This window comes from Hylaeus anthracinus, unplaced genomic scaffold (assembly GCF_026225885.1).
Source record: "Hylaeus anthracinus isolate JK02 unplaced genomic scaffold, UHH_iyHylAnth1.0_haploid 4, whole genome shotgun sequence".
Classification (NCBI taxonomy): Eukaryota; Metazoa; Arthropoda; class Insecta; order Hymenoptera; family Colletidae; genus Hylaeus; species Hylaeus anthracinus.
In genome coordinates this window covers 14,723,922-14,749,021 of record NW_026535289.1, presented here as the reverse complement: position 1 = coordinate 14,749,021, position 25,100 = coordinate 14,723,922, and the positions used below count along the sequence as shown (strand labels likewise).

The window sequence follows — 25,100 nt, the reverse complement described above, 5'->3', positions numbered from 1 at the left end:
GCTCGCGTCTCGTATTTTCAAGTTATTTTTCTATTTTTCGTTCTTTCTCTTTGTAGCGTTTTGTAGAGCGAGTTCCGTTGGAACGGTGTTTTCAAAAAATGTACTACATTTGATGTTCGAATTTGAATTTGTATTTACAGTTTGTACCGTTTATTTGTTGTTCGTGAAGAGACTGAAAGTTTATTTCGTTCCTTATGTTGATAAAAATTACTCCATGTTCCTTTTTTTCGGTAGCGTTTATAGAACGCATAAGAAATATTTAGTCGGATTGTAAATTTTCTTATCGGTTCGAAAATGTACGAACACCGTTTAAGTTACAACTAATAAAAAATATATTTTACACCTTTATACTTTTGTTTTGTTTACATTTGTCAGTCGTGTTGTAAGTTACATCGAAAGGAAATCGGAGATCTTTAGCGATGAAGTGTTGGTATTTTGTCAGCTGCGCGCACAAAGGATTGAAATAAATGATGATAAAACAGACCGAAGGTTCAGCGTGAGTAATCAATTTTGAGAATGGAGTTTAAGTACCAGGTCCCGGATTAACGAGCTCCACTGTATATCTGATGCTTTCCACGTACTCCTTGCAAGTCTTTTCTCGAATCTAAGCTCTCGTTCGGAACGACGTTCAACAAGTCTCGTCGTAGCCGTGCTCCGGTCCAGGCACGGCGTAGCCAGGGTCGCAGACGGTGTCCTTGACGGCCTCCTTCACGTTCGCCTTGAACACCCTGTAATTGATCTTGCTGTTGTCGATCTTCTCGTAAAGGTACATGGCCAGCCTGTTCGAGATGATCCAGACGTTCTGTTCGTAATCGTGATCGACTTTGATGTCGTTCGGGAACACCAACGACAAGTTGCTGGTGCCTATCACCCCGAGATTTTGTGGGATGTACTCCTTCCTGGTGTCCCAGCACCAGACGGAGTCCCGGGTGACCATGTTGAAGAACATGACACCGTTTCTGTCCACGACAGATCCGGACGAGTGCCCGTAGTCCTTGGCTCTTGGTCTACCGATCGGCATGAAGTAGTCCGTGCTCTGTTCCGCTGTCCTCTTGTCCCTGAAGACGGACGTGGACACGGCAAACTCCCTGAAGCTGGACATGGGATGGAAGAACAACGTCCTGTCGTCGTGGATGTCCACAGGGCTCAACGCCAGCCCGAAGATCCCGTCCGTCCATTGGAACTTCACTCCGTGGAGCTCGTACTTGGACGCCAGAGGATCGGGGAAGAAAAAGTGGTGCTGGACCCTGAACGAGGAGTCCTTGAGGAAATCGTACACCACCAGTCCGTACCTGAACACGTCCGACGCGTAGGCTATCGCTGACTCGCAGTCCTCGTTCCTGATGTCCACCACGATGTTCGTGTACAGGGAGTCCTCTTTCACTTGGTCATCCGGGAGTACGTACTTCCTGACGAGGCTGTCGGTGGTTAAGTCGAAGACGAAGATCGCTGGGGGACAAACTTTCTTGCCACCGCTCGCTATGTCCACTTTCCCGGAGTCCAGGACCCACAGACGATCGCACTCGTCTACTTCGACCCTGAAGACGGACGTTAGGCCTTCGCAATTGTCTGGAAAGAAGACGTTCTTCTGAGTTGCTCTAAGGAATAAAGACGGCCGCCGTGGAGATAGATCAAGGTCACGCGGTGAAACATCGGGCTCGGTGCGACGAAAGTGGCAGAACGTGAGAAAGTATCGCGAGAGGACGTCGAAAGAGAAACGACTCGAGACAGTTTCGGAAGAGAATGCAAAAACTCTGGACCAACCTGTTCGATGCCATCCCCAGTCGGGATAAGGCTTCAACTTCGGGCTCTTCGTCTTGGAGGGCTTCGGCACAGTGGCCAACGTCGCTGGGATACCGTTCTTCCATTTCGGGAGCGTGATGAAAACCTTGTCTCTCCAGATGTCGAGACCAAGCGGCAGATTGTTCTCGGCGACGAAGTCTCCGTCGTAGATGGCCGAATCCCGTGCCTCGATGCTGTCGTACGTAAAATCGACGGTGGACCAGGCGTATACCTATCGCGTCGGTGCAATCATTAGACTAATTCTTTTTTTATAGTATTTTTTTTTATAGTTGAGATCGTTTATATAACAAAGAAGAGAAAGGGAAACGTTTGGAAAATGGCGTTTTTGGAAACGAAAAGTTTGACGATGGGAAAGTTATCGAAAATGCATCGACGTGCCTTCGTGGAAAATCATTGGGGAAGAGGCTAAGGACAACCATGTCCAAAAAGTGTCCATTTTTCAGCATCCTTCTTTGAGAAACTTACGAGTTCCATGGCAGGACCAACGTAATCGTCCTCTACGTGACCTCGGCCCGGATCGTAATTGAACCCGTGGGACTCGAGCTGGTTCACCGTAATGGAGTCCGTCTTAAATAGGTTCAGGTTCCTTCCGGACGGCCTCGAGCGAGCTCTGACCCTCTCGAAGGATCGAGCAAAGTAATCGCTCGAGTCTGGCGTCGAGCCGTAAAGGTGGTTGTTGTACTCCGGAGTCGTGGGCAATCTATCCACTGAATTTTCGTCAGTCGCAGGGGTGTCTATGTGGCCTGGACAGTTTATGTGTCCAGGAAGCTCGTCGTGACTCGATATCAAAGTCTTGTAATTTCGTAAGGACTGGTGGAGTTGAAAAGTATAGTGATCATTTGACGACGAACACACGCTCGTGGCGTAAAGATATCGCTATTTAAGAAATTTAAGAAAGAATAGAACAGAATTAACGTAACAAGAATGTACTTGTGCTACGCCGAAGTTACTCTAAACTATCGAGAGATTAGCGTACGGGAGAAGAGTCGTTCGTACCGAACGAATTCCTGAAGATAGACCTCTCTGACCCGTTCCCTCAAGATCACGTGAAAGCGCATTGGTGGTTCCAGGCTGGCTCGCGAACTCCTGAACACCGAGAAGGCACATCGACAGCAGCCACGGCACGACGTTCGCCATACCTGAGAAAGAAAGGAGAGATTCCGATGCGTGTATGCAATAATGCCTCGACGACGACCTTCGTTGACCGATTTCTCAACGAAGTTCACGCCGACCTGGTTATCGTGACCGCGTAGGCGCGCGTGATAGTTCTCCCTCGAGCGTACGCGAATTTGATAATCGTTATGCAACGTTGCGCGATAATCGAGTGCATATTCAAGAATGCAGGTAGTTTTTATAATGTTGTCACTCTTTCTTTTTATCCATATTGCACTTATCGTGAAATTCTTCTTTTTTACATATAACATTCTTTGGTCTTTGGTCATTCTTATCATCTTAATTTTTCAGATTTCTTCGTATCTTTAAGCTATAAAGAGAGGCTTTCGGATACTTTTTAGCAGCCAAACCTGAAAGAAAAACTGGAAATGGTCGACCGGGATTCGAACCCGGGTTCTCTGCGTGGTAGTCGGCTACGCTACGCGCTGCTCCACCGTTCGCCTTAATATACAATCAGTTCCATAAATATTTCTACCTTTCATGTTTATCAAAGAAATCTCTCTATATTAATTCTATACTAATTAATCTCTCTATATTTATTTGAAAATATTAAACTTATCGTTCAATTCAGCACACTGCAAGTAAGGATTTAACATAAAGTACAGTAGGTCTGAAGAGATTAACTCGTTGGATTCGCATGGTGTAATCAATTTGTTAGATTGATGATACAATATTCGCAACGATGGTTTTTAACGGAATCGAGTCCACGAGAGTCAGCGATGCAAGACCAGGGAATGGTAAGAGTGTTCCATACTTGGCGATATCGTGACAAGCCTTTACAATTATCGTTACTTTCCTATCGATGCGCCTCCGCGCTAGCGCGCTCTTTCTCGTTCGAGTTTGCGGTTTAAATACCGCGTCGCTGGCGCAAAATCCTGATCGACCGCTCATTCTAAATAGATAAGCTGCGCTTCTTCGGGCACCTTTGTTCTTTCATTTATATTTAATCGACCTTTCAACGAAGTAGCGAGAGAACGAAATATGGAACTCGAAGTTTAATTTAGGATTTAATTGCTACGAGACTCGCGCGACATTCCACGTTCGAGTGGTACACGTGAAACGGAAATGGAAACGTTTGCTCCATAATTTCGTTTAAAATTGAAACGCGAATTAAACGCTCCTTGGACGTACGTGTCGTAAGCTACACCGAGCGTAAGTCGCGTCGAAGTTGTGTAATTGCGTACGAGAAACCGTAATAACGCGTAATGAATGCTGTATAGTATCTGAAGCGTTCAGGAAGTCGGTGAAGTTAAAACGAAAGCGAATGCATCTATAATCCCAAGATGAATCTGCAGTTTGATAGCTTTCAAGGTGACGAACGACGTGAACACTTTCGCCTGAGAAGTTCGTGCGAAACTATATCATTGGTTCGAGCTAATGACGTATGAAAATGCGGTAGATCTAAATCTTCGTGGAAAATAAAATTTGTATAAATGCACCTCTACAATAATTGAACCTAAATAAGAATTTATTTTACTCTCCAAATATAATGATACGAACTTTACTTTCAATATTTATGTACACTATCGCATTTTATAGTTTTTTACGTTAGAATTTCTTAAAAATGCATAAAAATCCGCACTCGTTTAATCGAAATCCACTGTGTGTCTCTCGTCGTGGGGCGGCACGGTGGTACGCGCCATCCGTTAGACACGCGAGCGTGAGCCACCGGTGGTACACGCCGGTGCGAACGTGTTCAATTCAAACGACCAGTCGGTCGAATTTGATAATAGCGCTCGCAACAGGTTTCGAATCGTGATCTCCTTTCGAGCCGATTGCACAACTTTGTAGCAACGAATTTATCAATCAACTAACGTTAATGAAAAATTCATTTCTTACTGTTACTTTTTGCAACAGTTTATTCCTGCCATATATTCGACTTGGAATGTACCGACTCGCGAACATCGCAAGACAAATATTTCTTATCAGACCCAACGTCGAATTCACACTCGATTTCCGTTCGCGAATACCTGGAAGATTCCGAAGACGAGCGAACCGTTCCTCGAGGTGACCCACTGACTCTCCCGGAGGCTTTTCACGCAGGAGAGAAAAAAAAAAAAAAGACACGCACTGTACGGAGGTAACGAGAATTTCCAGGACACAAAGTCCAGGAATTGGTGGCGACAAACACGCGAATGACGATGGCCACGTAAAGGTGTTCGCGCGAGATGAGCCCGTGGATGTTACCCGACTGCCATATTCACTATCCGGGTCATAAGTGTGTCTAGGTGTACTACGAAAGGAGAGAATGGCGAATCCCTTCTCTCGGAGAAGATTTTCCCTCTCGTCCGTGTTACGAGGCTGTGGTATAGGTCATTGGCGGCCTGTTCATGGGAGCCCCGTTTCGTGCTCGTGATACCAAGGAAGAGGGAGCCGCCTATTATCCTGACACGCGAGATTTTTTATCGTTCGCTTTAAATCGCGACCAAGAGGACGATAGATAAAGAACTAGATAACTTGTTGTAAATATATGCGGGATCGGACGGTGGAGCAGTGCGTAGCGTAGCCGAATGCCACACAGAGAGCCCTGGTGTTCGAATCCCGGTTGGGTCCGCCTCTTTAAAATTAAGACAATCAGAACTCCACGAATTTCTTATTCCTGTATCCCTAAAGATTCAAGAAAATCAACGCGACAATTATATACGATGAAATAAACAACGACGAAGCAAATCTTTCGAGTCTCCCTGTAAAGCTTGTAATACTAAAAAAAAAAAACTTTCACGCAACATCGAATTCCAACGGATTAAGATAGAATGCGTCGATTAGCTACCCTCGTAAATGACCTAAACGAAAGAGATCCTTCGGCAAATTCAACACGCGATCAGCCGAGATGACGCTAATGATATAGGCACAGGTGAAAATATGATGCTCGCCGGCCACGCGAACGACTCGATTAACCTAAAGAGATAATCAGCGTTGCCGTACCGTATAAATCATACACCCAACAACCACCGGGGATTAAGCAACCGTCTAATTAACGTTATTCTGGTCGCGTGAGCGTTTCCCACAATATTTTGCTCCGAATCCGCTACTCGCGCCGATGGCTCGATATTTCGAGCGAGTTTTAAGCAATCGTTTCTCGAGGTTGCAAAACAGGGAATCCGTTCGGGCGAATCCATCGGAGCATCGTTACGCCAGCATTAATCTCGTGAGAACGCTTGGCCTCTTCGATCTAACGTAGATAGAGAGTAAAACGGGAAAATAGATGGCAGATGGAAAGAAATTGGGATAGACGGGGCACGGATAAATTAGAGGCGAGGGAGATTGAAATTCCGCGAAGATCGTCTTCCATTCGTGGCAAAAGCATTTCACACTCGCTTAATGATCGCTTGTTACGAAGCGCGCGCAATGATTGCACCGCGATCGATGCTCTCTCTTTCGAGTTGCTCGGACCCAGCAAATTGTTGTACCGTGTTACAAATCGCAGTGTAGACTTTAGCGTATAGAATTAATTTTACTTTGCGTTAAAATCTTCCCTCATTTAATGTACGCTTTGAAAAGAAGCCATTCAGAGGCTCCTCTTTGGGTCATCGAAGCATTGGTTTATCTTAATCTTACTATTATATAGACAGCGTTTCTTTCAAATTTTTGTTCGTAACGAAATAAATAGAATATGACATTACGAATAATTTAAAGGTATTTCCGTAAACTTATTCGAACGGACGTAATCTAGGCTCGAGTCGATTCAGAGCAGGGAAAACTGCATTGCGTAACGCTAAATCGCGATAGTTCTTGTCACGCAGAAGAAACACGAAACGTTCGAACCATGGCGCGTGCGTTTTTCCGGAAAACAATTTGCTCCGCGGCCTTAGCGGCCATCGTAATCATATTTTTACGAGGATACACCCGCTGCACGCTGCCCCATTGTTTTTCCTCGAAACTCGTTTTAATTTCACAATGGCGCGCAGTTGTGTCCGACGGCATTGCCGTGTTGCTCCTGAACGTTGAATGAAATATGTTCGTTCAATTTTCGATGTGAAAGAGGATTTTGGTTATCAACTAAGTGTAAACAGTCTCTCTGAAACTTTGTCGTGATTAAAAATGAATCAAAACGCTCGCGGTCCAGTAAACCAAGCGTCAGATACTAATTACGAAAGGGGCAATGTTAATACCGTTGACGAACGAATTAAACTTACCCGGCGACCCTTGTCTGGGCACTTTTTGCTGCACGCAATTATGGTCGTACGTTAAAGTATTCGGGGTGTCCAAAGCGTAAACGAAAGAATGACTCGGTGAGACGTAGACGTAGCTGTTCTGTCGTTCGGGCAGGTTCATCGACGTCCACGCGTCCCTTGGCCAACCGTGTCTTCCGGTTTCCGGGTAGGTTCTTCTTCCGCTCTTCCTCATTATGGCATCTCTGCAGAAACGGTAACGAAGTTCAGCCACGCGACTCAATTAGAACGCGTAATTGGGTCGTCGAGAAAGTGCGATAGAAAAACATGGTCCGCAACATAATCGTCTTCCGCCGACTCCATTCAAGGTGGAGTTTCGCAACGGCCGCGAGTCTGCGGTGTCGTTTACTTGTTTGTGCGAATAAAACATGGGGCCACGCTTTCGTTTGCCTTTTTTGTGCTTCGACTCGATCGATCCAATTTTATACGCATGGCTTCGCGAATATGGTACAAGCAATTTTTTAATCGAGAACTGTACCGCAACGAGGATGTTAGTTTTGCAAGTCTGACTTCAACTCTCCCTACTCAATTACTGTTTCATTATCATTTTCCTCAAGATCCTCGTTACGTTTCATCCAACATGTATCGTAGTAAAATTAATACGAAATTAATACTAAATGGTATCGTAATTATTCATCGAACGCGCCAAGTAGTAAAAACAAAAGGTAGCAGAGTGGAACGGAATTTCTAGCGATTTCCCTTTTTCATTTCAATGGAAAGAAGCTTACATAAATGAAAAATGACGATTCGTAATCGCAACTTCCATATTTTAATGCGTGTTTGTTTCCCTATCAATATAAAAATAATAGTTTGCTTTTGTTCTTGGACGCTAACGAAACACGGACACGTTTGGCAACGCGTTGGTAAAGTCAAGCTCATGGTCATCGAACCGGCTGAGAAACGAGAGAAACGGCTCGCGTTAGCAATAAATATAGCGTATTTGTCCGGTTCCAACGATTCGCTCGACAAATGATGCGCGACCGTTCGAATTTAGTATAAATATCGCTTTCCACCGGAGATCGAGAGTATTAACGATCTGAGAAGTCACTTCCTATTTAGAACGCCTCGGAGACCGTGCATCTAATGCACTGCGCGCAGTATTTTCTAGCAATATTAGGTCGTGACTCACCGATCAGGAAAAGTAAAGGTTTTCTTTTTGAAACTCACTTTCGTATGGGATGAAATTTCCAACTTTGTCTACTAGTTAGGCCAAAATTGACTAAATAACGATTCGGCAAACATCGGTTTAAATAAAGAATTAAAATAGGAACTTACCTTGTACAAAAATCTGATTATATCCAATTCGCAAACTCGCTGATTACTATTCGGGAAAAGCACACTTCGTCATTTTTGTAACGCAGGTCACGCGGATTGTCACCATCGAGAAGACACTAGTCCCGAAATAAAGCGTTCGCTGTCATTCGTCGAGAGACGAGTCAATTTCGAGCTACCTTTTTTTCGCTTCCAGTTCTCCCGACTTTCCCCCCACCCCGACGATTTTCCAAGTTTAGCCAAGAACGTCGCTTTTCTCGTGAAAAACACGTTCGACCGACGATGCACAGAACCGTCCGAGATTACTTAATCTCGCCGACTGACACTCGACGATCGATTGTCGGTCTGAACGATCCGACTCAAACTCGAGAAAGCAGTCCGTAACGTTTTCTCTGTACTCGCTGACGTGTTATACCCAATTCCCTAATTCCTCGTGCAACATTTTTATATACGTACATTAACGTCGATATTGCATAATAATTTCCTATCTTTTCTCGTACTAAATTCTGGGCGAAAAGTATAATTTTAGAAAGTAACAACGCCGTTTAGTTTGAATATCGAAGCGAATATCCGCGCTAAAATTACTTTTAGCTACAACTTTCGAGCGATTCACCTTTCACACATTTGTCGTCGCATCATCGCGCGAGTATCGCACGTTTTCACTCGCAATAACGTAAAAGAAATCTCGTTGACTTCCGCCATCGGTCAAGTCAGTTTTTTTTAGCGTTCGTTACCTCTGCTGTCGACTATAAAGAGAAGTACTAACCGAGTCATCCAGTAGAGTCTGTCTTTTATATGGCTGTCGGTTTGCTCGAAAGTAGGCGATTCGTAATATCGCGTCTTGTAATCTGAACGCCTGCCGCGAATATCCGAGTAACGCACCTCCTACGTTAGTTTGCATAAAATCGGCCTGGGATCGTTACGAAATTCGCGATCTAATTTCTCGGACAACGAGGAGGACCCTTATGGCCCTGCAAAAATGGTGTCGCGATATCAGCTGCGCTTTTAAGCGGGATGAAAAAGATCGGTTCAATCGACGCAAGAATTACGCAATCGATTTAAACTCAAATGGAGATAACGCGTGATCGACGTAAATGGTCGTCGTTGCTGATTGGACTTTTCAAATTAAGTGAAGGGTGGAGCGAGAGAGAAAAGAGAAAAGGAAGTTAGTGGACTCGTCAGTGAGACCACCTAGCAGGACCGTTGTTTAAAAATCGGTCGAGAATGGTTTATATATGCATGCTAGGTGGACCGAACACTTGTGAGAAACGCCAGGATGCGCGGTGTCCTTCTAGCAGCGAAGAGGAAGTGCCACCACAAGTAGCAATGGTCAGCGGCCATCTCGTGTTTGTCCACAATGCCGTTTTCAAACGAACAGTGCTTATTTTTGAACGTTATTTTGAATATAAATCTGTCGTAACAATAGCTAAAAGTTTCACGATAAAATATCCCCAAACGTTTATTCCTTCTAAAACTGTTGCGCAGAGAATGATTACTAAATTTAAAGCTACAGGTTTCTTCCCATCACGCCAAACGTAAAGTAAAGACGGTTTATTCACCGGAAAATATTCAACGTGTCCAAGAGACTAATTCATGTTGAACGCTTTCGACACTTCCTGTTTCAACTATTGAATATTCAATATGTTGTTATTCGTAATATTACGTATTTACTACTTTTAAATAAAAATCATAATATATTAGCGATTTATCTTTCTGTAAGTATTTCTACTTTATCTCGGCCATCCTGATGCCGTCATTTTCATTGGTCGCAAACAGAACCCTTTATCATATGCCTCACATTACCTTTCAGGATACGGAAATTAATCTCGTCGAAATTCATTGTACCCGTCACGAATTTCTGGTAACGATTCGAAAGCACTAGCAACTCTTCCGAAACCTGATACCTACCCTTTACAACTTTCGCCCCGCTGACGAACTGTAGGTCTTCAGGATCCTGGGCGATTATCAACTGCAATCAGACGAAGGCACTCTTGCGAAATTCATCCTAAACACTTTTAACATTATCGACGTTCGTTTGTAACTATTTCTACCGCGATGAAATAAACGACTAGTTTCAACCCTTTATAGGTCACTGAGGGATGACCTGTTTTCACAAAAGAACGTGAACAAAAATGCCAATGGGAGTTCTGCCTTATAAAGGGTTAAAGACACTTCTTTCAATGAAATGCAACAATATTTTACGCGGAACTAAATTGAATAATGCATGAAGCAATTGTGTATGTTTCGCGCGTTGCATATGAATGCTGTACACAAAGTCTGTTCTATTTGTTATTGGACTACTGACCATATTGTCCTCGGTTAGCGCTTTGCGTTCGTTCCAGCACCCGATGGACGCGTTTCTTGTGATTCCGAAGAACAGAGTTCCTTTTCTCGACATTGCCTTGGCACTCAATTGAGAATCCAGCTTCTCGTGCCTAGAACCGAAAAGCGAAATAGTTCCTTTGCAACTCCAGAGATCTGCCAACACGGAGAAAGAATTCTCTAAAGTTAATTACACTTCGAATGGCACCGAATCGTCGACGCCTTTCGCACGAGTAAGTTGGTCGGTGCTGGCAGACACCATCTTGTAGGACGACATCGGGCTGAGGTAAAGTGTCTCTCCTGTCGGGGATAGGGCCATTCCTACGGGTCCATCCATCAAATCGAAACTCTCTCCCGCTATCGTGTAAGTTACCGCTTTCGGATCGTAGACCAACGCGCTCGAAATCACTCGACTCCATTTGGTCGAAGAGGTGTCGTACACCAGTAAAGCGTAGCCGTCTGGATCAGCTATGAATACCTGTCACGAAGAATAGTTTATCCTGCCGACTTCTAATTGTAATAATAATAATAATAATAATAATAATACTTTATTTACGGGCAATACAAGTAACACGACAAATAACACTTACTTGAGTCTCCCAGCATCTAAAACCACCCGTCCGGACGATCGGCGTCACCAGCAATCCTTTGCCCGTGGTGGAATTCACCGCAAATTCCTTTGGCACCGTAACTGCACTCAGGAGTTCGTTCGTTATCAGATCGAAGCTGAGAAGTTGCGGAGGACACGTGGCTTCCGAGCCCGTCATGCCGGTGTCCAAGACCCACAATTTGTTGCATTGGTCGATCTGAACACGACGCGCAATAATATTCGAATGACAGTTATTCGACTAGGATAAGTTAGATTAGATCTAGTCGAGATTAGATGAGTCGAGAATTTCGCTCACCGCGACTCTGTAAACGCCGATGATGTGTGGCTTGTTGCAGTTGTTGTGATTGTACCAACTCCAATTTGGATAAGGTTTGAGGAGAGGACCACCGGGGCCCATTTTATTGGACACGGTGGTCAAGGAGGCAGGCACGCCTTTGTCTCTTACTACCGTGACGAACATGCGATCTTGAAACCAAGTCATTCGTCAGGCAGAAAATAATAAATATCGTTTCAATAAACAAAGTATTTCTGCAGCCTCTCCACCAAGAGCCTTGCAGTTTACCGTTCATAGCATGTATATCGATATTATAATAACAAGTTGATCGCCACGAAACCCTTGTAAATATTCGTGCTCTCTGTGTTTACTCGTGGTATTTGTCTAAACTAAATAATAGGTTTGACGTTTCGAAAGAAATTGTTTTATATTACAGTACCCTACCGAATACCTTTTTGTGAATTTTTGCAGATTTTTGTACCGAACCAAGACGTAAAATAACGAATTTTAATTACGTTCTCGAACGAACTTTACGGAAAAGATACAAATAAAAAGATTTGAATTCGTACACTATACAATTTTGTGATTTCAAATGTCGACACTTTTAAGATTTTCTTTTTTTCTTTTCTAATTTTGAATTCAGCAAAAATAAGGTTCGGTTGTATAGAAACAAAGTGCAACAGGCTCGTATAAGTTTTCACGAGTAGTTCGGCAGTCAACTATACTTTACCTTTCCCCCATCGATCGACGTCTATAGGAATGCATTTCGTGTGATCGTATCGGCCAGAGTCGATGGCCTCCTTCCTCTCTTTGTCGCTATCGAACTCGAAGTCCACGTACTTCATCTCCAGTTTCGTTTGAAGTTTGTGACTCTTGACCTGAAGGGTCTCGACTTGCCTCTCCAAAGAGACCGCTCCGAAAAAGAGCGCCATCCACCACGACCACCACATATTTCTAAAAATTATTCTTAAAATCATATCGAGCTAATTAAGCGAACAATAACCGTAAAAAATGTAAAATTTTTCAGTTCGGTGTAATTTAGAGTACGCTTACTCTGGTTCTGTTATGCGAACGAGATATTGTAATTAATAGATGCTGACAAAGTTAACGTAACACGACGCAAGAAAAAAGAACGAGTGAGCGAAAAATCGCGGTAACGTCGCAATAAATATAAATTAACGACCTTCTGGTATGCCAGCAGATAAGGAAAAATGATAAGGGTACAGTAAAGAAAAGATACGAGGAAAAAATTATACCGTTGGAAACGGTATTTCCAGAGCATTGAGTTTTACGAGTTACGTCGGGTTAATTGCCGTACGCAGATAGCGTTCTGGAAATTGTGCCGTTAACTTTCTTGCGTCGCATATTTTGTTTAAATAATGATCCCTGGTCGTCAGCGGGTCAATGAAGAAATTGTATTTGTATGCGAATAAAAGAAAGATGATTGTAAAGGATAAGAACTCTTTTCGATAGTACGTTGTTATGATACATCAAATATGGCAGCCTCTTCAAATTTCAAATTCTTAACTACGTAATTTCATGTTAATTTTCTGTCTTGATACGAGAATAAGTGACACCGTAACGCAGTATTTTACTTTGTTTTTGTGGTAACGTTTATTTACTTCGTCGATTTATTTATCACCGGGTAATAGATACGTCTTATTGTTACATAGCAATCCACGAATCGATAAAGTCTGAATACAATCGCTCGATTTTCTTACGTGTACGTTAATAGTTTTTATTAGAAATTAACGCAACTAGTCAAACAGAGAACACGTATACAAAATGTACATTCACACACGCAACAATAAATATCGGTTTAAATGAATTCTCTAAACGTCGAATACCCGTCGAGCACCGCGAGCAACAACCACGAGCAAGTTCAACGCGAAGACCTTCATCGATGACCCAAGAAGACGGAGTAACCGTGGATCCGATCCCGATAACGCGGATAATGGAAGCTCTCGAAATACTTTTGCGAATAGAAATAGCGATCGCGAGGATAAAAATACTTGAACGGTCTGCTCGCGAAGAAGGAGTACCGCCAATATGGCGACAAACCCTCGCGGTGGTAGCTGGAAGATTGCTCGCGGTGCCACGATCTTCATTTATAGTGAGAACTAGCCACGTTTCGAATCGAAGTTGCAACCACGTCGCATTTAGTGCCACGGACCAATTCTTCCACGAAGCCAGCCAGGATCCTGAAGTTCGTCTCGTTCGAATTCAACGAACCAGTCATGTACTTTTGGAAGGACGCCGTCAGGATCCAGATCTCCTGCCTGTCGTTCTTCGAAGTTATGATCTACCATAGAGATAAGAAGAAGAAGAAGAAAAATTATACGACCAAGTATACTTTGTCTACGTACGATCGTGAACTAATATGTTTAATGGAAGATTTGAACAAAACTTGGCTCGATTGTTCCTCGATTAAATGTGAATCGTATGAGAATATTTCCATCGAAATTCACCACGACCGATGTTATGAAAAACGACCGGTTCGTACCTTCATACCAGCAGGGAACTGCAAGGTCTCAGGGTCAGTGACGACGACCTCGTTATGACTACCTCCGTACTCGGGGTAACTTTTGCTGTTCCAACATCCAATCGACAGTTCCGATAACAAACCGTAAAAGAGGACTCCGTTACGATCCATGGCCTGTGCTGCCGACTGGGATGATCTCTCCAACGTAAACGGAACGAACGACCTTGCCGAAGCCTCCGCGTTCCCGTCAAACATGGTGTGATTTCTATAATTGTAGTTTAGTAATTAATATTTGTAGTTTAGTCGAGTAATTAGTCATTCGGCCTAAGATTTTCATCGTGAGCCAGACTCGTGATATTCATATTTGAATCAAAATTTTCATAACGAGTTAGATTCAGGATTTTCATACTTAGCCCAAAATTTCCATCGCGAGACTGGCTCGTTATGAAAATTTGTAAAAATCACGAGTCTGGCTCGTTGTTTTTACTGCGACCCTTCAGGCGCTTAAGAGTTTCTTCGCACTGCAAGGGTTTAAACTACCAACCAACCTGTAACTCACCTAATCACCGACGTAGGCACCCACGACTCGACCCTGCTGGCCAAAGAATGGAAGTAAAGAGTTCTGTCACCGTGGTGCATGGGTCCCAGGGCGAGTCCCAGGATGCCGTCCATCAAATCGAACGTTTCACCCCTGATGTTGAAGGTGCCGTACGGTGGATAGGGGTAAAACAAGTTGTTGACGATCTTCCAGGATCGCGAGTTGCGGTAATCGTAAACGATCAACGCGAATCCTGTGACGTCGGCGATGTAGGCGAACGTGTCTTTGCACTGCTGATGAGGATCGCGGACGTCGACGGCTACGGTGACGTAGAGAGAGTCGTCCTTGTACTGATCCCGGGGAAATCTGTACCTGGAGATCAACTCGTTCGTTTCCAAAGAGAACACGAGGATCTGTGGCCGACAAACGTAGTTGTCCCCTACCTTTCCTGTGTCGAGCACCCACAGGCGACCGCACTCGTCTATCTAATTGCAAACGAAAGATGTCGAGGGTTAATTTCTCTCGAGCTAGAGAGCAGTGATAGATACATAGAAAGAGCTTAAATGACTCATCCAGTGGTTTATTTTAACTCACACGAATTAAAAAAAAAAACATATTTCATTAGCATTTTAAGACCGTTATGTTAACTTATCGCTGTTGAGGGTTAATTTCTCTCGAGCTAGAGAGCAGTGATAGATACATAGAAAGAGCTTAAATGACTCATCCAGTGGTTTATTTTAATTCACACCAATTAAAAAAAAAACATATTTCATTAGCATTTTAAGACCGTTATGTTAACTTATCGCTGTTAATTCGTCGCTCTATTTGTTTACATTCAGTGGAATTTCCTGGTAGCATAGGAACTCGAAGAATACCAATAGGGGAAAGCCCATGAACGAACGTGAGATTACGTTCGGTGACAGCGATAATGTCTCGGCATTTTCACCCGGCAATCATTCGCGCAATTAGTTATCGTTCGTCAAAGCGTTTGTTACAAGGTTAGACAGGGCCTATGTCGATACTCGAGAAACAAAGCCGGTATATTTTGCAAATTTTCCGACTCGACAGCTCAAAGTCCAAAGCGTGACAAGTTCGCCGAAGAACGAAACTGATTAACGACTTCGAGGTAAACAGAGAATAACGATCTGCGAACTGTGGATGGATTACCTTCATTCTGTAGACACTGGTGATCGAGTCGCAGTTTCCCAGAGAGTTGTAACCCCAATTCGGGTACGGCGCGATCATGGGATTCCCATCCAGCGTCTGGTCATCGATGACGCAGCCTAACGTAGCAGGTATACCGTTCTCGATCCTCGGTGTGGTGACAAAGACCCTCGACTGGTGGCCTGGATAAAACGAAAGAAACGTGCTGCACTCGAAACGGTGCAACGTTCGCTTTCTCCTTTGTCTCTCATTTCGTTTATAATTCGTACTATATTTACGTTGAGACGAGAATGAGAAATGCACTTTTAAGAGAGCTTAAGAAATTACAAAATTAATGCAACGAAGACCAGGCGTCGACGAAAACAAGTCTGGATAGAATTCGCGAATTTTGATAAAATTGTAAAATTAAATACTAACGCAAATGTTAGATTGCGTAGTTTCCAATTATTCGAGATCAAAATTTTAGCTCCGCGAATATTTTCGTGATTGTACCTGGAAAGTGTTAAAATATATATTTCTCCCATTAATTCTTAATTACCTCCGTTGTAAACGTCGACGTCGATGGGCACAGCAGCACCAGGTACGAACTCTCCACTTTTGATGGCGTTCTGCCTGGCAAGCTCGTTTGGAAACGCGTATTCCAATCTCTTCCACGCGTAGATGCTCCTCAGCTTCTCGTACGTGCGCGCACCGGAAATCGATACGATCAGCAGGATCGTCCAGCAAAACGGATTCATCTCCGTGCTACGAGCGCAAATGATGTTATCGGTTCGAAGACGTCTTCTGGTATGATTTATCTCGCGATGCACTCGCTGGCGTAATCAATTAAAGGAAACAAAAAAAAAAAAGAAGTAACGACACCTCACGATTCTGGCGGGAGTTGCGAGTACCGCGCTGAACGCTTCGTTTATTCCGAACAGTATCTCGCAACGGGACTCGTCCGGCGAACGCTGTGAATTTTTATACCGAATTTAAGATGCGGCGAGACAAAGTACGTGTACTGGTAATAAAGAACGCGTGTACAAGTGTACTTTGAAGAAACATCGGATAACATTTTCAAACGTTTAGCGAGTAGTAAACACTTGTACGTGACTTCGAAACTTTGTCGATATGCTTGTTAAAGATTACGTAATGCTTACGACATTCTCGTTGTCTAAACATGCTTTACGCGAAAGACTTCAGGCTCGAACAGAGGAAACTTCGGAATCTTTGGAAATTTGAAACGTACACAGTCGGTGTAATAAGTGTTCGTACAGGAACCGATTCAAGATAAAACTTCGTATATTTATTTTGTTAATAAATTTTAGGGGACGAAATAATTAATCGACATCCCTACATGAACTTAGAGTAGAATTTGCGTAGATGAAAGTTGATTATTTTGTATGTTAACCTCATTTCTTTTCTTATTAATTTTACTTTAAATTGCTTGCTGTACTTCTCATGCTGACTGCATCAGAATCGGGGGTTGGTTTATTTGGTTCTCGCTAATTTTATTCGAGGTAGCATGGTAGAATTTCGTCCATGTCCGATTCCAATTCAGAACATCGATCGAAAGGGAAACTCACCTGTCGATAAGAAAATTCTTCGCCAAAGTCGCGCGTAACTCGCACCCAGGCTTCGATGAATCGTTGAGCGAATTGTGGAAGCGAAACCAGGCGATCTTTTCTCTCGTTTTCTCGCGAATCCGATACCTAGTCCTGCGACACCCTCTCTTTCCTTCCGCACAACTTTCACCGCAACGGAAGTGACACGAATACGACAAACGCCGTTACGATTCTGCTGGGATCAACCTCGATTCGGGCAGATCCAATTTAGAGCACTTTTTTACACCGTCGTCTTCTTAAAATTGCAATCGCAAGTGCAAACCGACGTTGCGATAACCCTCGCGCGATAAGAAACAACGACCGGTCAACATGCTCTCATTGTCCGCGAAAGACTTCCCTGGATACGTAACGCAGTGTCATAATCTCGATGAGAAATTTTTGTCACAGTTGGAAGGAGGACTCAAAAGCCCGGATCTGGATTCTCGAGAATCGCGGAACGATCGATTGGAATTAATAGGAATTCGACTATACTCGCGAGAAGACGTGTACGATCTTTTTAGATTTATACTTCTGTTATTCGGGCGCGACCGAAATTTTTCGATCGATTGCTCGCACGATGGAGAATCGGCGTGAAAATTGTCGAAGGTAACGCGGAATGGAGACGCTGCGCTCCACGTCGCGATCGAGGAGGAACTGAGAAAACATCGATGGTCGCGGAGCAACGATCTCCGCAGTCGATCAAGCATCTCGTGTTCGCTGTGGTCGAGCTGTGTAAGTTGAACAAGCCGTAATGTCGTGGTTTTCCTGGTCACGGCCACGAAACTGGTTCGAAAGCTCACGAAATTTCGGTGGACGGTCCGTTGACTCCTACGAGTCGAAATAAAAATTTTAGGAAAGAAAAAAGTTTCACCGTTGCGTTAAATTGTCTCACCGAATAATCCGTTCCCAGGTCGTTTTTACATTACTCGGCGATCGAACTCCTGGATCCCTCAAGGGGGTATGCTTCGTCCCGAATCATGTTACGGGGCTTGTTTCTGTGAATCGTTGTAAGTTTCGCGACGATTTACGCGCGTTCCGCTGTCCTTTCTCGATTGAACGTCTACCTTGTAGCACGTGTTTGCGATTAACGATAATTTGCAAAATTGCTTAATAACGCGGATACATTTGCCTCACGCGTCGGTTACATGAATTTCGCGCTCGGCGTGTTTACGCGGCGCTCGTAAGACGAAACGCTCGAGCGTTGGAAACGACGAACGCGTAAAAATCCAATTATGCAATCGACGAAGTCACGATTGTTTCTCGATCGATGTATTATTCCCTGAAGCTCAGCGATCCCGTCGATCGATAACGTTTCCGAGCGAATGTGCAACGTTTCGAATAACAAGCGGTGATTAAGGGGGGGGGGGGAGGGGAATACATCCGGGGAAACATCGTTAGGAGAATCTGCGTCGTTTTGGGAAGTTTGAATATATTTTATTGCTTCCAGGAATGTTCACAGATATTTTTAGAAAGGCGACATTTGGATTCACGTCCAGAAAATAATTATTGAATCCCGGAGAACCAGTTCCTCGTGATTCGAACTTTTAACTTTGGACTATGATTTAATGTCTACAATGGACGAACGAAAACGTGATCATCGAGAAAAGATTCGAAATCGATTAACGTTAGAATAACGAACAAAGACGTGTAGTTTTTTTAGCGCTTCTACTCCCTTGACACACACACACACACACACATACACACTATCATTTGACCAAAGTGTCCTAGCGTATATACATGTTAGCGGATGGACTAATAATTTAAACGAATTCTTCCGTAATAGAAACCTACTATATATTTTTTATGCTTGGATAGCATAATAGTTTCAATACTGTACCGCGTGAGCATTAATATTTCTAGCGTTTATATGTCAACCCTTGCTCCTCACCAGAAAATTCCACTAATTCGGTCTTTCAAGATGGCGTAACCCTTTAACCCTTAAATGTCCTAAACTTCAAATTTGATATCGGACTTTCAAATCGAATCTTACACTTGGAATTGGTTTATTTTTAATATTTGACTGCATCTACGTTACCATTGCATGATATCCATTTGAATAAAAGTTAAAAATACAAACGTCAGCTGTCAAAATTGTTCAAATAATAAATACATTGATATATTTTTTTTAGTTTGTTAATTTAATTTGAAAAATCAGGTTTCTAAGGGTTAACGAAAGTTTGCGAAACTTTCCGTTGGATGTATGCCAAACGATACTGACTACGCTAACGTCCCTAAAAGCCTAACGTATTATTGTAGAAATACAGTGGAAACCGTTGTTGTTGGTACGAAGCAAGCGCTGCGTTTTTCAGCGAACGGGGCTCGGGAATCATCCTCATGATCCGAATGTTGATGTCGCGCGCGTTCACCTCCCGCCGGAAGAATTTCTGAAACCTGGATGTCAACACCCAAATGTTGCCATTGTCGCGGTCTGCCCAGCGAAGCTCAGCGACGAATTGCAGCTTCTCTGGACTGAAAGCCAGGATCCTGAAACGAATACCGTATTACTTCTGTTTTTCTTCGATGACGGGAATCCCTAATGCCTTATCAGACTCTACTGTCACTCTAATAAAAAACTAAGAGGGAAACTGCGAGTTTTCACCTCTGCTGGTTGGTCTGCGGCTGCCAGGCGGCGATCGCGGTTTCCGTGAACGGCGAGAAGAGGATCTTGTCGTCTCGTGGATCGACGGCCAACGCGAGACCTTGACTGGACTTTCTGCCGACCAAAGTCACCGGCAATTGCTCGCCAAACGGCGGTGGACCCGCTTGAAGTGCCGTGGTCGGCACGCTGAAGATCCTGTCGGTCGCCAGCGGCTGATAATACACCAATCCTAATCTCGCAGAAAACGCCAATCCCACGACACCGTCCAGTAACTCGAACGTGTCGCTACCGATCTGACAGAAAAATTTGTATTTTATTTTACGCGGCCATCTTTGATTCGAGTCTCGCACATACGCCCACCAGGATGCGATGCTTCCTTTCGATAATGATAAACATCTAAATATTCAAAGGTAGAGAGTTTGTTCGTTGCTCCTACGAGCCTTCTTACTTCCTACAAACTTTCAGCTGGCATCAGTTGTTAATTTTTTCTTCGGCGTGTTTCCTGCGTCGTAAAGCACTCTTAAAAAGGAATGCTCGTCCTGGCCCCGTGTGAATATTCATCGGGGAAACGCGTTAGCGTGTAATTTGCGCCAATTATGGAAAAATTATGCGTGCATCGCGAGTCATGCAAAACCGTTCTCGATTTTCGTTTAGTTATTCGTGATTCGGTACCCCTCGTTTCCTCATCTTTCGCTATTTACGCGAAGCTCTGCGCTTGCCTTTCTCTTGTAAGGTAACAACCCGAAAGAAAAAATCGGTAGAAATCTTACCCTGTAAGTGGAGAAATCTGGATGCGGGTACATAGTGGCGTGCGTGACGCGCCAGCTTCTGTCCGTCGCGCCGTCGAAGACCAGGATGCCTGAAGGGACAGTGACATTTACGGGAAAACTGCTATCGAAGTCGAAAATAAGTAATTGAGAAACTAGCTACTGACCAGGTCCTGCCGTGTCGGTTATGTAAAGGAACACGTCGTCGCAGGTGGTCGCTGAAACATCGTCGATCAGGACGTTCGTCAGCAGCGTGTTGGGTCTTAAAGCCTGCAAGGAGAAATAAAGAATTCTACAGTATGCGACAGAGATATCGAGGTATCCAAAGGTACTGTTGCTACAACGGTGATGCAAGTCGGTATTTATATAGAAATCGAAATAACACATTTACATGTTGGTAGCACACGTAGTTTACACTTCTGACTCTTTTTTCAAGGTACAAAGTATCGAAAGCCCGTGGCTTAGAGATAAGAAATGGACAAGCAAAGCGATAGCTACCTCTCGAGGGAAGGTGAACTGTCGCACCACCGTGTCAGTTTGCAGGTCGAAGACCAGGATTTTCGGTCGGCAAACAGGCCTGAAGTCGTCGATCGAGGTCATTACTCCACTGTCGACGACCCACAGCCTGTTGCACCTATCGAGTCGCGTCCTGTAGACGGAGATGAGTTTCGAGCAGTTCAGGTCTCCCTTGCCAGCACTGTGCCAATCCCAGGATGGGTAGGCCTGGAGCTGAGGGCTGCTATTCAAAGGAATGTTTCTCGGTATGTAGTTCAAGGTCGACGGTACGCCGTCGCGCAATCTTGGGATGCTGACGAAGATCTTGTCCCAGCCGACCGTGATACCAGTAGGCACCACGTTCTCGGGACGATACTGATTCAGGAACTCTCGATCGTAAGGAAGGGCGAAGTCCAGAAGTGGCCATTGAGCTATCGTTTCCAGCATTTCCGCCCTGGTGCGGGCGAAGCCTACCAGGAGAACGAGAAGGAGGCCCCTGTAATTCGTAACAGAGGACCACAGGTGCCGTAGAGTTTAAACTTTTAAATAGTATGCAGTCTATCCTAATAGAAATATATTGAAATTAAATCGTAATCATTGACGCGGTCGCTAGTAACCCTCGTGGTTGATGTAAATTCAAGTAATACAAGTAATTAAAAATAAAAAAAAAAAAGATTCGTAATCCGATGGTATCATTATGGTCTGAAAGATATTCAGCTCAGAGAAGTACTCCAGTTGGGAACCCCTGTTAAAGTCGCCAACGGAACCCGTTGCAGTGAAAATAAGATTAAAAAAAGTTCCAAAGCGCGATAGAGACTTCAACACGCTCGTAATTGAAGGTTTCTTCTGGTTATTAATTAAGAACCAATTCACGTCTCTCGGTATCTGATCAATTAATTACCCAACGCACTTTCATCGAAGAAAACATTTTTATCCATCGTTTAACCTATAGCTATAGCTTAAAGCCTATAGCTTAAAGGTAAGAAGAGATGTGAAGGATCAAGGTCACAAGAACCAAAGATGTATGCAAAAAGAAAAAGATATATGGGCGAAAAGAAAGTCTGGAAAAATAAAAAACACTCCGGATCGCCAACGTCACGTTATCTGTGCTGCACAGTAAACTACGAGAAGTTTTAACAACAACGTCTCCTACTACCTCCGATAGCAGCGAATGCAAACAACGTGAAAGTCACGATCGCACGATTTTCGCAGTTGTAAACATGAACGTGTTGAAATGATAATGGGATCGGACTTCTTGTTTTTTAAAGCCGCAAGAAGGCGAGTTTCACTTTATAAACCGATTGTCCGCTCCCATTCTTGAGACCACGACCCGCGTCAAGCTTGCAAACACATCGCTTTCTGCGTATATTTTACAACAATGGATGCCCGCGAAACAATGAAATTATTTAACCGTCGAGGCGAACGACGTTGTCGCGCGCGGTAGCTTCATTTCGAAACTTTCGAGAATATCAACGGTAAAAAAATGGAAGCTTAGGATCTGTACCACTTAACAATTTCGTACGGTTTTCGAGTCGAGCTTCCACATAGAAATTTTAATTACCATGGATCGTAACCAGTGTTATTTTCAGAAAAACTTCTCCTCGCGTACTTGATCTTGAACGCATCGGATGCTTCCGGTTTATTCCTGCGTACGTTACGACAGGTTTATGTAAATATGAGATCGCGTCTTGTGCCAGTCACGTTCTTCTTGTCTTTGACATTGTAATGCGCGAGGAATAAACGAGCTAGCGTAATTTCATTCGAATAATAAAGAATTAACGAAATTAATAGCAATAAATTCCAGAGGAGAAATAGAAAAATAGAATCGTGTCGCCAAGTTCGATTAAAAGAGTAACGGATAATTAATTGATTATTCTTTAATAATAAAATGGGATCGAAAGAGAGATTAATGAACAAGGAAATATTACAGTCGCGAAGTGTAAGTACGACCAATAGTTACGTGCTACACCTGCGTGCTATAAATATTGTTTAAACTCGAAATGAATTTTCTCTGTTTCCTATCAGGTTTACTAATCGCCAAGGCGTGCCTAGTACTCTGACATTTAACCATGTTACGAATATTTGAGAGCCACGCGACTACTGTATGTTATCGATCCAATTCTTCGACGTAAGTTATAATTTCATTTACGTCAAGGAAAGGTAAAACTTCATAAAACTCCAACAAGATCGCAGTCTAAATCGCTCAAGTATCGAGGTTTATTTATGCCAAGGTAATTAAAAATAAATTCGTATTAAAAATGTATAAAAATTACCCTAGTTTTACGTATTAAAATACATCTGGAAATTGTTCGATTATCGCGAATTATTTATGACAAGTTAACCTGGTATTTATCTATAACTAACGATTGGCACGAAGGGGTTGAAATTAATTCACTCGACTTATTAAAAACGAATAAAACCAACCTCATTCTGTGCAGCGAAACACCTCGGTTTTCGGGGGGGGATGAGAAGATTAATGCTCGTCGAAACGGGAAAAGAAAAGCACCGAATGCAACGCGGTTGTGCGATCAGGTCAAACTAGCACCAAGCCACCTTCGGCGAGCGTGTACCAAGTACCGCTGTCTGAACACCGACTGATCTAATTTCCTAGCATCGACTCGGATCCTGACTGTCTAAGAGACAGGGGGCAAACCCCGCAGAAAAATGAATACATTGTGTAATCACGCGTTCGGCTCACCGTGTGTGCACCGTCGACACGCCTACGACTCGCCAGCCCATTCAACGATCTTTCGTGACATTCGAGATCCATGCCCGTGAGACTCCGCTAGTTTTGCTGGGAAAGGTTAACAATAGAATCGGGCATCGAGCGATTTCGGAACCGATTCTCGTTTTAAACGGGCGCAGACATTTTTGCAAACTGAGGGCTGCGCTGCTATAACGAGGCAGCTCCATTTTTGTATGGTTCAGAAACTGATCACGGATTTGAAACAAACTCCCGAGGAATTCTGAAACCTACGAGCTTTAGATAGGATCATGCAATTTTTTAATATTATTTATTCAGACTCGCATATCGGTTTTAGTGTGTCTTGTTCCACGAGAAACTCGCGAATCCATTGCCAAGGTTGTCGGTAATACCCGAGTTGCAGACAGCCCCATCGATCGTCGAGAGGTTCGCGAGAATGATTAATGTCATCGTAACGCGATCCAAGGAAATTGCTCGCATCGATAAATGGAAATGCTCGGAAGTTGAAGATTTCGAGGCGGTAGCGCGCTCGATACCGATCACACTAGAGAAAGTGATTTACGGTCAACGGTAGACACGAAGCATTCGTGGCCATCGAGTACGCAGCCGAGTATCGCAGGAATTTCTAGTATAATAACTTCCAATTACGTCCCTCGCATAAATCGTTCGCACGGCAACAAGGACGATAGTTAACGCGTTGACTAATTATCGTGAAATAGTCACTAATAATCACGACTGTTACGCGAGGATAAAAAAAGCGGCTCCTATCGCTTACGTTAAAACAAAAGGCAACGCTTAGAACAGCTCGCGAACCCGATCGAAAAGCGTCGAATACATCGATCGTTCGATCGATGCGACGCGACGTTTGTACCGATCGAAACATAATCTCCCTTCATAGCTTACGCGGATTACGCTCTTGTATAAATTTACAAGTCTGGAAGTCCGGAATTCACTGGAAGTTGGAAACCGCTCTTTCTTTTTATTCCCTTTAATTCGTCCACACTAACGTGTGTTAAAGTAACAACGTGCACAATGAAATTCTTTTTATTCCCAACTCCGCGCAATCGGCAGTTCTTATCGTCGGGTTTCGCTTCGGATGTCAACGTATGAAATAAAGCTGATTTAATTATCGGGATCAATGT

At 43.6% G+C, this 25,100-nt stretch overlaps 3 protein-coding genes across 5 annotated transcripts in view; all 3 read right to left on the bottom strand.

The window, feature by feature from the left end:
* Nucleotides 1-9,127, bottom strand: part of LOC128895187 (protein yellow-like) — a 34,690-nt gene extending 25,563 nt beyond the window's left edge. The window contains exons 1-6 of one of the 2 annotated variants that reach the window (XR_008461725.1): nucleotides 8,424-9,127; nucleotides 7,113-7,333; nucleotides 2,800-2,942; nucleotides 2,269-2,613; nucleotides 1,765-2,014; nucleotides 319-1,569 (exon numbers count right to left, since the gene is read on the bottom strand). Coding sequence is in view for 1 of the 2 variants with exons in the window: in XM_054157558.1 (XP_054013533.1) it covers nucleotides 629-1,569; nucleotides 1,765-2,014; nucleotides 2,269-2,613; nucleotides 2,800-2,942; nucleotides 7,113-7,323 (1,890 nt within the window). In the remaining variant the exon portion in view is untranslated. Of the gene's footprint in view, nucleotides 1-9; nucleotides 1,570-1,764; nucleotides 2,015-2,268; nucleotides 2,614-2,799; nucleotides 2,943-7,112; nucleotides 7,334-8,423 lie in introns of those variants that run through there. The other variant, XM_054157558.1, reaches the window with a different exon arrangement.
* A 967-nt stretch (nucleotides 9,128-10,094) lies between these two features.
* LOC128895163 (major royal jelly protein 1-like) lies at nucleotides 10,095-12,813 on the bottom strand. Of its 2 annotated transcripts, none has more exons than XM_054157496.1 (7): nucleotides 12,680-12,813; nucleotides 12,357-12,592; nucleotides 11,648-11,817; nucleotides 11,333-11,548; nucleotides 10,937-11,220; nucleotides 10,726-10,855; nucleotides 10,095-10,389 (listed from the first exon to the last, which is right to left on the bottom strand). In XM_054157496.1, the coding sequence occupies exons 2-7, from the start codon at nucleotides 12,574-12,576 to the stop codon at nucleotides 10,180-10,182; spliced, it is 1,230 nt and encodes a 409-aa protein (XP_054013471.1). In that variant the 5' UTR covers nucleotides 12,577-12,592; nucleotides 12,680-12,813; the 3' UTR covers nucleotides 10,095-10,179. The 2 variants fall into 2 exon arrangements, with proteins under 2 accessions (XP_054013471.1, XP_054013472.1); XM_054157497.1 differs by having other exon boundaries at nucleotides 12,357-12,580; nucleotides 12,680-12,767.
* A 766-nt stretch (nucleotides 12,814-13,579) lies between these two features.
* LOC128894849 (uncharacterized) lies at nucleotides 13,580-24,008 on the bottom strand. The gene is made up of 11 exons (XM_054156861.1): nucleotides 23,953-24,008; nucleotides 21,258-21,750; nucleotides 20,927-21,029; nucleotides 20,763-20,851; nucleotides 19,993-20,285; nucleotides 19,638-19,877; nucleotides 16,349-16,629; nucleotides 15,814-15,992; nucleotides 14,668-15,131; nucleotides 14,130-14,373; nucleotides 13,580-13,928 (listed from the first exon to the last, which is right to left on the bottom strand). The coding sequence occupies exons 1-11, from the start codon at nucleotides 23,991-23,993 to the stop codon at nucleotides 13,731-13,733; spliced, it is 2,625 nt and encodes an 874-aa protein (XP_054012836.1). The 5' UTR covers nucleotides 23,994-24,008; the 3' UTR covers nucleotides 13,580-13,730.
* Between the last annotated feature and the right edge of the window lie 1,092 nt (nucleotides 24,009-25,100).